The sequence below is a fragment of the Homarus americanus genome, unplaced genomic scaffold (genome assembly GCF_018991925.1).
Source record: "Homarus americanus isolate GMGI-L3 unplaced genomic scaffold, GMGI_Hamer_2.0 scaffold48354, whole genome shotgun sequence".
In the NCBI taxonomy this organism is placed as follows: Eukaryota; Metazoa; Arthropoda; class Malacostraca; order Decapoda; family Nephropidae; genus Homarus; species Homarus americanus.
The window spans coordinates 7,918,420-7,932,344 of NW_024723833.1; the positions used below are offsets into that span (position 1 = coordinate 7,918,420).

At 38.2% G+C, this 13,925-nt stretch overlaps 1 protein-coding gene across 2 annotated transcripts in view; it reads right to left on the reverse strand.

Annotated features, from left to right (window-relative positions):
* The window catches only part of LOC121863866 (sodium/glucose cotransporter 5-like), a 33,967-nt gene extending 24,428 nt beyond the window's left edge, over window positions 1-9,539 (reverse strand). The window contains exons 1-2 of one of the 2 annotated variants that reach the window (XM_042362762.1): window positions 9,450-9,539; window positions 8,544-8,733 (exon numbers count right to left, since the gene is read on the reverse strand). In XM_042362762.1, the coding sequence (XP_042218696.1) occupies window positions 8,544-8,666 (123 nt within the window). In that variant the 5' untranslated portion in view covers window positions 8,667-8,733; window positions 9,450-9,539. The other variant, XM_042362763.1, reaches the window with a different exon arrangement.
* Between the last annotated feature and the right edge of the window lie 4,386 nt (window positions 9,540-13,925).

Here is a 13,925-nt window from a genome sequence, read left to right on the forward strand (position 1 = left end):
TATGTATAATTTCGTTGTGTGAGGAGGGGGTAATATGCTTTGTGTGTTGCTTCTACGAGTTGACCATACTGATGTTCTAGTACACAACCTACTCATTCCGCAAGCTGCATATGTATGATGCTGAGAATCAATAAAGGAGATATAGAGAAAATTCTTATAATATCCGAGCAGGATAGGACTGGTATAGCAACAGATTTAAGTTGGATAAGTTAGGTTTAGGAGGGAGATAGGAAGAAACTGGTTCACAAATAGGGTGGTAGATTAGTGGAACAAGCTTAGCAACTTTGTAGTAAGTGCTGGGACGCTGGAAAGTTTTAAAATGAGGTGAGATAGATTCATGGACGATAGAGGGTGGTTGTAACTCCCGACAGGAGCTGCCATGCACAATCAGTCTAACATCAATAGTAGGCATATTACTGGAAGCAATCATTTCAAACTCTATTCGAAATCACCTGGAGAAGCACCGATTGATCAATGATTCCCAGCATGGCTTCACAAGCGGACGTTCTTGCCTAACTAATCTATTAACATTCTTTTCATCAGTTTTCGAATCGGTGGACGAGGGGCACAATTATGATGTGGTATATCTCAACTTTAGCAAAGCCTTCGACAGAGTCCCCCACGAAAGACTAATTAGAAAGGTAGAAGCTCATGGCATCAAAGGTGACATCCTTAAATGGATTAGGGCGTGATTACAGGACAGGAAACAGCGAGTGAGCATTAACGGCACTAAGTCCCATTGGAGCAACGTCACAAGTGGAGTTCCCCAAGGCTAAGTACTTGGACCATTATTATTTATTATATACATAAACGACATAGATATCGGCATTGACAGCAACATAAGTAAATTTGCTGATGACACTAAAATAGGACGTGTTATCAAATCTGACGAGGACTCGGCAAAACTACAGGAAGATCTAAACAAATTTTTCGAATGGTCTGAAAAATGGCAGATGAAATTCAACGTCGACAAATGTAAAGTACTCAGTATAGGAGATGTAAACAGGGAAACCAGATTCCAGATGAACAACGATGCCATAGAGAAATCCGACTGCGAGAGAGATTTAGGAGTAATGATAAGTAGGAACCTTAAGCCAAGTAAACAATGTGTTTTTGCTCGTAACAAGGCTAATAAAGTACTTGGGTTCATACAAAGGAGTGTTAGTTACAAGACTAGCGAGGTCATCCTAAAACTGTATCTTGCTCTTGTGAGACCACACCTGGATTACGCAGTTCAGTTCTGGTCACCGTATTACAGAATGGATATAGAATCCTTGGAAAGAATTCAGAGGAGCATGACAAGACTAATCCCGGGCATTAGGAACCTTGAGTATAGAGACAGGTTAAAAGCATCTTACTCCCTTGAGAGACGTAGAGCGAGGGGCGACCTGATAGAGGTGTATAAGTGGAAGGCAGGGCTAAACAAAGGGGACATTACAAAGGTACTCAAACTATCCAACCAGGAGCGAACTCGTAACAATAGTTTTAAATTAGACAAATTTAGATTTAGGCGTGAAATGGGTAAACACTGGTTTGGAAACTGAGTAGTGGATGAATGGAACAAGTTACCAAATATCATCATTAACTCGAATACGCTGAATTGCTTCAAACATAGGTTGGATGCTCATATGAGCAATAGGGGTTGGGTGTAAACGGGACTGCCCAGTATGGGCCAATAGGCCCGCTGCAGTTTCCTCCATTCTTATGTTCTTATGTTATATGTAGAGAAAAAGGCCACAGGCCCTGAAAATGCAAGGAGTAGGAGGAAGGTAAAGTAAGTGGTAAATAAAGAAATGTATATACTGTATGTGAGTTATGACGGGTTGTTTGAAGAAAAGTGGACAAAACTTCATAGTGCTTCCATCGATGACACTGAATAGTTGTACAAAACTTGAATGGCCCAAAAATGTGACAGCAACTTCATAAAGCAGATATGGCCAGTGTAAATTGAAAATTAAAGATATTTTTTGATAGTAAAAAATAGTCAACATTTAGAATAATAAAAAAAAAGGCCAGACAGTTTTAGTATGTGTAATATGAAAGGTTAAGCGATCTCTCCAGTTAAACATACTGTAAATACTGTACTAAGATTATAAAATGAACAAGTGGTGACCCTCAGTGGCTTTGCGTGTTATGCTGAAAAGTTACACTAGGCTTCCCCCTTTCACACAATGCACTGTTAAAACTGCTTTGTAGGTTGTGTGAAAGATAAATGAAAATATTGTCGTATGTGGCCAAGGAACCCTCTGGGACCATCAAACCAACGTTGCCAGGGAGGTGCAACGGAAATACAATTATTGAGATCTGGTCCATGGACTAACTGCTACCTGGGGAGGTTAGGTTAGATTGGGTCAGATTAGGTTAGCGTGGTTAATCATGAGGTGAAATAAGATAGGGGTTAATCTTCAGATGATCGTGCTACAACACTAGATAAAATACAAAAATAATTATATTGACAAGATAATCATGAAAATTATGTTTACCCCAGCCCAAATTGTCCAAAATTGACCGGAATAAGAAACTCGTGATAAGTGTTGTAGATGTGTTCGGCTAGCGCTGATTTTTTTTTGTCATTCTACACATTTAATGCCTGAAACTGAATCTTTAATTTTTAAGAGGTACGGAATGTTTTACAGAGTGACATAAGGAAGGGTTCGTCACTACACTACAAGTCTCCCACACTACAGAAAATGACGACGGGACATTCAGAACATGCATTAATGAGTGAGCTCAGGTTATCATCCCAAATTCTGTTCTAGATATATCAAGCGGGGCTGTCCCAGTGTAAACCGGATATCTTTTGTTGTGAAAGTTCGTGTGTGTATACAGTATGTTGGGGGGGGTGTGGAGATTTGTGTGTGGGGGAGGAGTGTGTATTTGTGGGTGGGCAAATGTGTGCTTGTGTGTGGAAGGACTTGTATGTGTGGTAGAGTGTACTGTATACCTGTATGTTTATGTGTATTTGTGTGTGTGTTTGTGGATGAGTTGGTGTGTGGGGTTGTGTTCGTGTATGGGTGTGTGAATGCATGTTAAGTGTTTGGAAATGTGTTTGTATGTGGGTGTGTGGTTGTGAGTGTGTTTGTATGTGAGTGTATGTTTGTGTTTGGGAATGCGTTTGTGTGTCGGTGTGTGCTTGAATGTGCATGCATGTTTGTGTGTGGGTTTGCATTTGTATTTAGGCATAATTACTTCAGATGGGTTAAAACAAGGTAAACGGAACAACTTGCAATTAAGATACACTTTGAATATACGAATCATAATGAAGTTACGTAGATATGATCAGGATTAGCTTACATTAAATGACGTCAACATTTTGTTTAGCTATGTTAAGTTGGATTAAATCGGGTCACGTCGTACTCAAGTAAGCTACAGTTGGTTGTGCTGAGCTCAAAATCACATTTAATTTGGCTATAAGTTAGATATGATACTGTTCAGTTATGACAGGCATAGTGAACTTAATTATTGTAAACAAGTGTTTATTGCGTCAGATGTAGAGGGGCGTCCCCATTGTGTTGATTGCGACAGGAAATTCCAGTTTAAGTGAGTGTGGGATTTTACCTGACTCACATGTTGTACTTAAGACACACACACACACACACACACACATCCTTTAACACCTGACAACCTTATTATAGAAGACCAAAACTACCCTCCAATGACGCTTTACAGAAAGAACACACTCCAGGTCTCGTTGGCGCTTGTTATTACAAATACAAACGTAATTCTTTTCATCACTATGGAAGTATTAACACACAAAAACAGCATTAAAGTCAAAGGTAGCAGACAGACAGAGACACACACACACACAAGAGGCAGGGACCCTTAGAGTACTAGTGAAATGTAATCAGCATCGCCATCGTTATTGTACCATCACTCATTTGTCGTCATAATGATACCTTTGTAAAAATAAGTTACCCTAAATCTTTTTCTCTTATCACTCTATAAGTTTATCAAATTACATATTCTAAAATCTGGATAACACGTATTCTTAGATACTGAAGGGTGAGCGAGAACCTGTCATGAGCTGTATTTAATTAACACGGGAGTGGTTGACGTCTATGGAAAAACCCTCTCCCTTCTTAACCTCTCAACGGATCACTGAATAGGCGTAAATGTACAGGGTATTTCTCCTTGTTGTGGTAGTGATGTCCTAGATTTCTCTACACGTGTCTTGCATCACTTTCTTATTCCTTCACTTCCCTTGAGCTTTCTTTATCTTTTGATTCAACGTAAACTCGGGTAAGAGAGGAGTACAGATAATAAACAGACGGATATTAGGTCCAAGGACGTTTCATCTTAGCTAACATATTATTATTATGGACATGGCATGGTTAGGTTAGATTATAGAATGAGTTTAAGGACGTTTTAATAATATCCTTCCATTATCTGACTGTGATTTCTAATTCTTATACACAGGCATTCAAGGTTCAATTTACATGTTTATACAGTACCAGTGTTGATTATCCACTGGTGTTTTTATTCTGAAAGGTAGCATTCGATGCTTTTTTCCTTCTCTTCTTTTTTATTTTTTTTATTTTTATTTTTTTACGGGGATTAACCCACCCGGGCACAGGTCGCTGACCCACATCGGGGCCTGGGGGCGAAAATGTAATAATAATAATAATAATAATAATAATAATAATAATAATAATAATAATAATAATAATAATAGTAATAATGAAATACAAAAATGAAAAAAAAATCAAAAGTGAGAAACAATACTGTACATGTACAGTATGTTGTGTTATCAAAGTAAGAGACCCAATTGAGACCCTGCAATTGGGTGTAAACGAGGCAGAAGTTAGATCAGCAACCTGGAACTTAGTCACGATTTTCGTGATGCCATATAGCAGCAACACATTATGCTTCTAATATCTTCCCAGGCGGTAGTACCTCCCTACTTGGTAGCAGCTTACTACCTGTCTTGTTTGGTGAGCTCGGACATGTTTGCTGGTGTAATCGCTCGATTGTTGATTTTATATGTTGGTGGATGACATCACTATAGTTGTTGTGATGGATGACCATACAGGGTTTTAATTTGTACCTACATACTGTTTAGATATATGAACGTACTTATGAACAATCATATTTGTTCCCACAAAAATGTAAATTTTACTCACATTATGAATCTTTTCTTTTTTTCATAATCAGTTATATCAATTCTCGCATCAACAGTTACGAGCAAAATTGAACGTATAAACATTTGAGACTGAACCCTGAATGGTGTCAGTACTGAAATGACTACCATAACCGGGATCGCTCTTATATTCTCAAATCCAGTGCCGGATTTAGACCTGTGGAGGCCCATGGGCAGCATCTTTGTGGAGGCCCCCCTCATTATAACTACCCAAGAGGGTGGGGTGGCGAGTGAAGCGAGCCTAAACATCTGGGAGTTCCGGGGGGCGCTGTAAGCCCCCCGGGAAAATTTTGAAATTTGAACACTTCTTTGGAGAATTTTGAAGCCATATGCAGTTATATTGAGGAAATTAGAACATATTGTAATATGTGGAGGCCCCTGGGCAGCTGCCCACTTTGCCCACTCCTGAATCCGGCCCTGCTCAAATCCTGGAACAACAATTAACATTTAAAAATTTGTGAACCCGGCTAAGATTTGAGAAAAATCCAGCGAATTTGTGAGTGAGTTACCGGTGCTACTGTCAAACGTGACCTCAAAACACTCTGCAGCGCACACACACAAAACCAACACAACAGTAATGTAAGCAACTCTGTTGCAGTCATCCGCCATTTCACGGGAACTCATGAATGTAAAAAAATTTGTCATTTCCGTCATTGAGTGTCAGTCCCTTCACTACGGGGACGCCAAAAGATTTTATTCAGCTCAAAGGCGGCACTGTACACAGGGGGTTAAGAAGAAACATTTAGTCACTGACAACTTTTAAACACAAACAAATGGGCCTCGGTGTATTTCAGACATTAGTTTTGCCACCAACCTTGCACTGTGCCTTAGCAATATTTCAAGTGTATTCACAGATCTCTAGTTTGAGGGCTAGATTTACTTACGAATCTATGATGAATGTTTTTGTGTTGAAACACCAGAGACCAGACCTCAGCCAGAGCAGACATGCGAACAATTTGGGAGCAGGTGAAAGTTGTGAGGCTCTATACCCCAGCTTCCACTCTTGAGAAGCTAAACCTCCTCGTCCTGACGAGGTATTTTTACTTCTTCGAGTATAGAGGGGGTTACGAAAGTTGTCCATCGGCCGAATGGTAGTTTTTTGGTTACCTTGGTGACTGGGGACAGTCTGAACAATTGAAGGAAGTAACAAGCATCAATGACATGCTCGTTAAGGTGGAGGTCAGGCTCGTCGACTAGAGCCCACAAACATCCCATAAGATCTGATTTAAGGTGAAACACAAAAACTTTTAACTACAGGGGTGCGCTCCTCAAAGTGAGGAGAAACCAGAAAAAAGATCCGGAACAAGAAAAACAACGAGAACAAGAACAGCAAAAACCAGAAGAATAAGAACACTAAGAAAAACAAGAAGTGTGGAAAGTGTCAAATAATAACAAGAGAAAGAGATCCAACTAACAAGTTTATGGCCATAACAATCGATGCCGTTGACGGCCAGGGAAATTAAACACACACCAACAACAGTATGGTAAACTATTTTAGCCAGCCGGCGTTCTTGCATCACCAGTCCGCTGGAAAATAACAAACGAATCGATGCTCTCATAATAGCGAGTTTGAAATATCAATATTAGGTGAGTACGTAAAGCATTTTTCGTTCAGTAGTTTCTGCAGTCTTATAAAAATTTGGGCATTATTTTGGTCGCTGTATCAACATCATCTAAACTAAGTAAACCAACAGAAGCGTTACCATATATCCTGTTGCATGTGAACCTTGGAAAGCAACAATAGTCACTAGCCGCGTGCGGGGAAAACCTGGGAGTGGCAACCTTCATACATGACCTTCACTCTCCCTTCACTCTACCTCCCTTGATCTAAACTTTACGTTGACGCTAGACGCGGCTAGAGAGTGACAAGACGGCAATTTCTCACTATTTTCACAATCACTTTATTTCCACTCGTTCATGAAATCCCGTAAAAAATTTCGTAGTCACTGACATTCGTCGTTCCTTCGACAAAGTAGTGGAAAAGTTTATTGTAAAAAAAAATGTCATCTTGACCTACTTCGTTGGGGAACCGATGTTCACTTTTTTACTTTTATCCTCTTCGCCAATGAGCAACTGTTAGCCGCTTGGGCGGTCGGTCACATCTCTTACGCACTGTTGGCAAGTACTGGGCATAAACTGGCTTCTGGATATACAGTAGCTGTACCTGCTCCAGTGTTAGTCGAGCCTGAACTTGAAAGAGCCCACACTGGCAGATTGTTCCAAGAGTTCACAACTCTCACTCCGAAAAAGTTTGCCCTCACAGTTTTCTGGGCTTGATAATTCTTCAATCTTGAGCTGTGACCTCTAGTGGGGCGGGAGTCAGCCAGTTCCAGGCATGACACTTGACTGAATAGTACCCTCTGAGATGTTTGTAAACTTCAATTAGGTCACCCTTTGCCCATCTATAGTATAAGCTAGGCAATTGCAGACGTTCTAATTTCCCTGGGTAACTGAGGTGTCGTAATACAGGCACCAGTCTGGTGACCCTCCTTTGGTGAGTTTGTACAATGAATCCAAAAATATACTTAGCTGGCTGACTTGAGCTAAAACACAAAAATATTGTCCAAGAATAACAACAATAACAAGAGATATGATAGAAGTATTTAAGTGGGTGAAAGGAATCAATAAAGGGGATATAGATAAAGTTCTTATAATATCCAAGCAGGATAGGACTCGTAGCAACGGATTTAAGTTGGATAAGTTTAGGTTTAGGAGGGAGATAGGAAGGAACTGGTTCACAAATAGGGTGGTGGACGAGTGGAACAAGCTTAGCAACTTTGTAGTAAGTGCTGGAATGTTTTAAAAGGAGGCTAGATAGATTCATGGATGATAGAGAGTGGTAGTAACTCTCGACAGGAGCTGCCATGCACAGGTCAACCGGCCTATTGCAGACTCCTTATTTTCTTATGTTCTTATGTTAACATAATAAATGGCTTTACCTTCATAGTACCATTTAGGGTACAGTTGCCTGGCTTATACTATTAAATGACCGGGAGTGATATAATAGAAGTATATAAGCACCTCAAAGAACAGAAAAATTTAACTATAAAACTCTTGTAAAATACACGCTCTTTCAACCGTCGCAGCCAAACCCAAATTATTCATGAAATTCAGGAGCTGGAGACAGACTAATTAAGCCTCATCCAAAATGTCATCTGTGAAGTGATCATATCTGGAGGCTGCCTCGCTAGAGGTTACAACCTCAAGTTAAAGCCACAAGTATAGAAAATTGCTGGAGTTAACTTTTACTGAGTATATTGGAGTACTTGCCATCAGAAGTGGCCGACTTCCCCACCGGCTAAAACCGGCCAGTGGCAGATGATAAAGTTAAAGGGCACAAAATTAAATAGTTGTTGTAAGAACCTCCGAGAACTGACATACATCAAGTGGAAGAAGCAATACTTACGAAGAGCCCGACGGCTAATACGAAGACAAAGTAGACTACGATCACCACCACGTCAGGCCAGTCCAGTTTCGATCCTTCATCCTGTGGTGGGAGGGGCGACACTGTGCTGCTGACGTCCGTCATGATGTCTGTCACCAAGGGCACAATAATCCCAGAGACAGATCACCTCAAGATCTATCTCCGTCCTTTCCTGCAGCAAGAGGTAATGTTAAGAAGCGCCACCTTAAAACTTCGATTTCTCCAACACGTCGCACGTACTTACAGGCCACTTACAGAAACGGACTCCTTGGTTATTTTTTTATTTTCTATTGTATATTTTGGTAAACATATTAAAATAGTATAAAAATATTGCAACAATATAATTTATTAAAACTTAAAATAGGTACTAAGATATTAAGAAAGCTCGTGACGACTGGCAACTTGAAACAAAGCATAACGCAAGAGGGAAAAATACGTATAAGCAATTCCTCGGGTGGACACGAGCTATTGTCGAGGTAAATACAACTTTTCTACGATACACAAGTCTTTAAAATTTCTATATGACGAGCACAGGAAAATGTGGAAACTGATAATGAGCACCACTACTGCACCAGTACTCATTCCACCTCAACACGAGCTAGGATGGGACCGGGTGTTGATGAGCAGGTGTTCCATGCACCTAAAATCATACACCGATATTCTCTATTAATATGCTGTAGGCAGGGGAGTATGGGTAATAGAGAACTTGTACTCAAAGGGAGGTTTTATGATTCGTAAACTACAAATATAAACACACTTCAGGTTCAAAACAGGTTATTAAGGTGGCGCCATTTAGCTATGACAAAACCCAACAAGTTTCTCCAGATCCTAGTTAAGCGATAAAGTAAGGTCCCATACGTCATAGGTGGGAAACGAAGCACATCCTACCTCAACCACAGTCAACAGCACACTGCCGCCTGTAACCACACCTCAAGCTCCACAACTCATCCGACTGCCTCCAGTACATCTGGTGTTCGTGCTCCGAGAAAATTGTGTGTCAATGATGCTTTGATGGTACGATAACCTGCTGTAGTATTTTTGTTTTTAATTTTGAGTGTCATTATATGTCTGATATTTGAATGTTAACTATTTAAGTACGCATATACAGGTCAAATATTTGAAAGTTTTGTAATTTGCGTATCACAAAAAACTCATTTCCTATTTTTTTTAATTATAAAGTACAAGAGAACGGGTATAAGTACTGTACTTTTACAGGTTCAAGTAGATATGGGTACAAATACAGGTACAAGTGAAGGTAGAGTTGTTACATTACGCAAATGTAGGTTGGCTAGGAAAATAAATAGTCCTATAACAAGTTTTAATCTCAAAATATGACAGATGATGGGTTTGGTCGTTTCAATGGTGCTGTTAGTGCCGTCTGTGTAGACATTTATGCACGTCGATCGTAACTTGAGAAAATACTTTCTCTTAGTATGAGCACAGCCAAAAGCCCGGGGCCTATACAGTACAGTACTGAACCTACATTGACTATAATCTTGCTGAATTGTATAACTGAATAGTCTGTAAACATGTATGACAATTTTACTGAATAAACATCATTATCGTCTACAGAAGTACATGGCGCTATGTGTCGCGGGACTGGCTCAGCCAATCAGGTTCGATCACCGAGGTGACCAAACTCGATCTTGGCGGGCGGCGCTGGTCACAGTACCTGTTCCCAGGGTCACAAGGCACTAAACTTTCTCTGAGTGAAGAGGCGAGGGTCTGAAACTGCATTTCGCCCTCACTATAAATAAAATTTTAATGCTAAACATTCATATTTCTTGGTCTTCATTATTGTAATTAAATTGAATGTTTTTCATATACAGTTAGGTAAAAGTTTTTGTTTCATTCATGACGTCATTTACCCTTTAAACTACCATGTATGGCTGTATGCTTAAATCGAGTTAGGTTGAGTTAGTAATGATGTTATTTATTTATCATTTTTATTTTGATTGCGCACATAATCGACTGTATATACAGACCATTAAAAAAAAAAAAAAAAAAAAAAAATATATATATATATATATATATATATATATATATATATATATATATATATATATATATATATATATATATATATATATATATATATATATATATATATATATATATATATATATATATATATATATATATATATATATATGCTGATAACCACAAGGAAAGAAGAAAACACGAAGTTCCCAAGCGCTTTCGTGTAATTCACATCTTCAGGGGTGAGTACAGACTAAGGAGAAGTACAAAACAAGGTGTATAGACACAGAAGAGGGTGAGATCAAGTCCACAATGGTCAGGTATTAGGTAATGACCCTACTAATCTTTAAATAGCACACAACGGTTGGTGGTCAGGTCAGATGGTAAGGTGACCCGACCTTCTCACCTGGTTACAAATCTTCTTAATTACAAAATTGTCCAGTTTGTACAAGCCATTACTCAAATTCATGTTGGATGCTTCGGTATGTTTAATAAGACTAGATTCTATGATGTTCCTACTATCTATTGAATTACAAGGTAATATTGAGGAGGCATTATCCCAGTCAATGCAATGCTTGTTATCCCTCAAATGAACAAACAGAGCATTGGATTCTTGGCCTATCCTAACACTATTGTTTTGTTTAATTCTAGTTGCAAGATCTTTACCTGTCTGGCCTAAGTAAAACATATTACATTCCTTGCAAGGAACTTTATAAATGCAACCAATTGTGTTGTTAGGGGAGTTCTTGATTAACATTTGTTTAACAGTGCATGAGTTTTTAAATGCCACATTGACGTTCCAGGTTTTTAGTTGTGAAGGAATGTGAGAAATTTTTGTGAAATGGTAATATTAAGATATTCTTATGGTCATGGGTGGGCTTGGGATCAGTTCTATAAAAAGCTTTCTTAGTAATGTTTCGGCATTTGTCTATGAAAGATCTAGGGTATTTATAGAAAACCAACTAATGTGTGTTCATACATTCATTATTATTCTGCCCACCATAATAAAGTCAAACAGTCAGTATTTTCAACAATGTTTTTACGTGCTTTGAGAATTTGCAGTCGGGAATTCATTGATGAGGAATACAAATATATATATAATATTGGCTCAAACCTTAAATACCCTAGATCTTTCATAGACAGTGATTTACTTGCATATATATATATATATATATATATATATATATATATATATATATATATATATATATATATATATATATATATATATATATATATATATATATATATATATATATATATATGCTGATAACCACAAGGAAAGAAGAAAACACGAAGTTCCCAAGCGCTTTCGTGTAATTCGCATCTTCAGGGGTGAGTACAGACTAGAGAGAGTAATACAAATCAAGGTGTATATATACAGAGGAGGGTGAGACCAGGTCCACAATGGTCCAGCAAGACCCATCATTAGCTCAGTTGGGTCAATCTCTTATAAACTATCTAAATGGTTAGTTACTTTACTAAATCCCCTAGTTGGCAACATTTCTAACTCCAATATCAAGAATAATACGGATCTGGTTGATAAACTCAATAACTTACACATTAATCATGATTTTAAACTGGTCAGCTTTGATGTAACGTCACTCTTTACAAAGGTCCCAGTTGATGATTTACTAGAGTTCCTCATAGATTCCCTGGATAACATTTCACTGCCCGTCTCGAAAGACGACTTCATCGAACTCATCAAACTATGTATTAAGGATTGCAAATTCGAATTCAATGGGGAATATTATGCTAAAAAATTTGGTATGGCAATGGGTAATCCACTCTCACCTGTATTAAGCAACCTATATATGGAATTCTTTGAAAAGAAACTATTAAGTAATATTTTACCACCCTCAGCAGTCTGGTTTAGATATGTTGATGATGTATTATGTCTCTGGCCATGTAATGAGGACCTAAAAGCTTTCCTGCCACAACTTAACAACTTAGCCCCCTCGATCAAATTCACTGTGGAATTAGAGCAAGACTGTAAATTGCCATTCCTAGACTGTCTGATACACAGAATAGGTAACACTTTTAAGTTCAGTATTTATAGAAAACCAACTAATGTGTGTTCATACATTCATTATTATTCTGCCCACCATAATAAAGTCAAACAGTCAGTATTTTCAACAATGTTTTTACGTGCCTTGAGAATTTGCAGTCCGGAATTCATCGATGAGGAATACAAATATATATATAATATTGGCTCAAACCTTAAATACCCTAGATCTTTCATAGACAAATGCTTAAACATTACTAAGAAAACTTTTTATAGAACTGACCCCAAGCCCACCCATGACCATAAGAATATCTTAATATTACCATTTCACAAAAATTTCTCACACATTCCTGCACAGCTAAAAACCTGGAACGTCAATGTGGCATTTAAAAACTCATGCACTGTTAAACAAATGTTAATCAAGAACTCCCCCAACAACACAATTGGTTGCATTTATAAAGTTCCTTGCAAGGAATGTAATATGTTTTACTTAGGCCAGACAGGTAAAGATCTTGCAACTAGAATTAAACAACACAAATACAGTGTTAGGACAGGCCAGGAATCCAATGCTCTGTTTGTTCATTTGAGGGATAACAAGCATTGCATTGACTGGGATAATGCCTCCTCAATATTACCATGTAATTCAATTGATAGTAGGAACATCATAGAATCTAGTCTTATTAAACATACCGAAGCATCCAACATGAATTTGAGTAACGGCATGTACAAGCTGGACAATTTTGTAATTAAGAAGATTTGTGATCAGGTGAGAAGGCCGGGTCACTTGACCATCTGACCTGACCACCAACCGTTGTGTGCTATTTAAAGATTAGTAAGGTCATTACCTAATACCTGACCATTGTGGACCTGGTCTCACCCTCCTCTGTATATATACACCTTGATTTGTATTACTCTCTCTAGTCTGTACTCACCCCTGAAGATGTGAATTACACGAAAGCGCTTGGGAACTTCGTGTTTTCTTCTTTCCTTGTGGTTATCAGCATATACCTAGATCACGCGCACCTACAGTGATTTACTTGCATATATATATATATATATATATATATATATATATATATATATATATATATATATATATATATATATATATATATATATATATATATATATATATATATATATATATATATATATATATATATATAAAATTCCCTTGTTGCAACTAAACTCCAGAAGGGTGAGCTTTAATATTTATTTACATTACCTACCTCATTTACCTAATGGTCACCTACTGAAGGTGGCCATGCCACATGGCCTGTTCTTGATCATTTCCCAAGAGCTATTTTGAAGCCCAGTGCTGTTCATGATTCTACAGCTTGAGCTGGTAGACTGCTCCATAGGTCTACCACCCTGTGTGA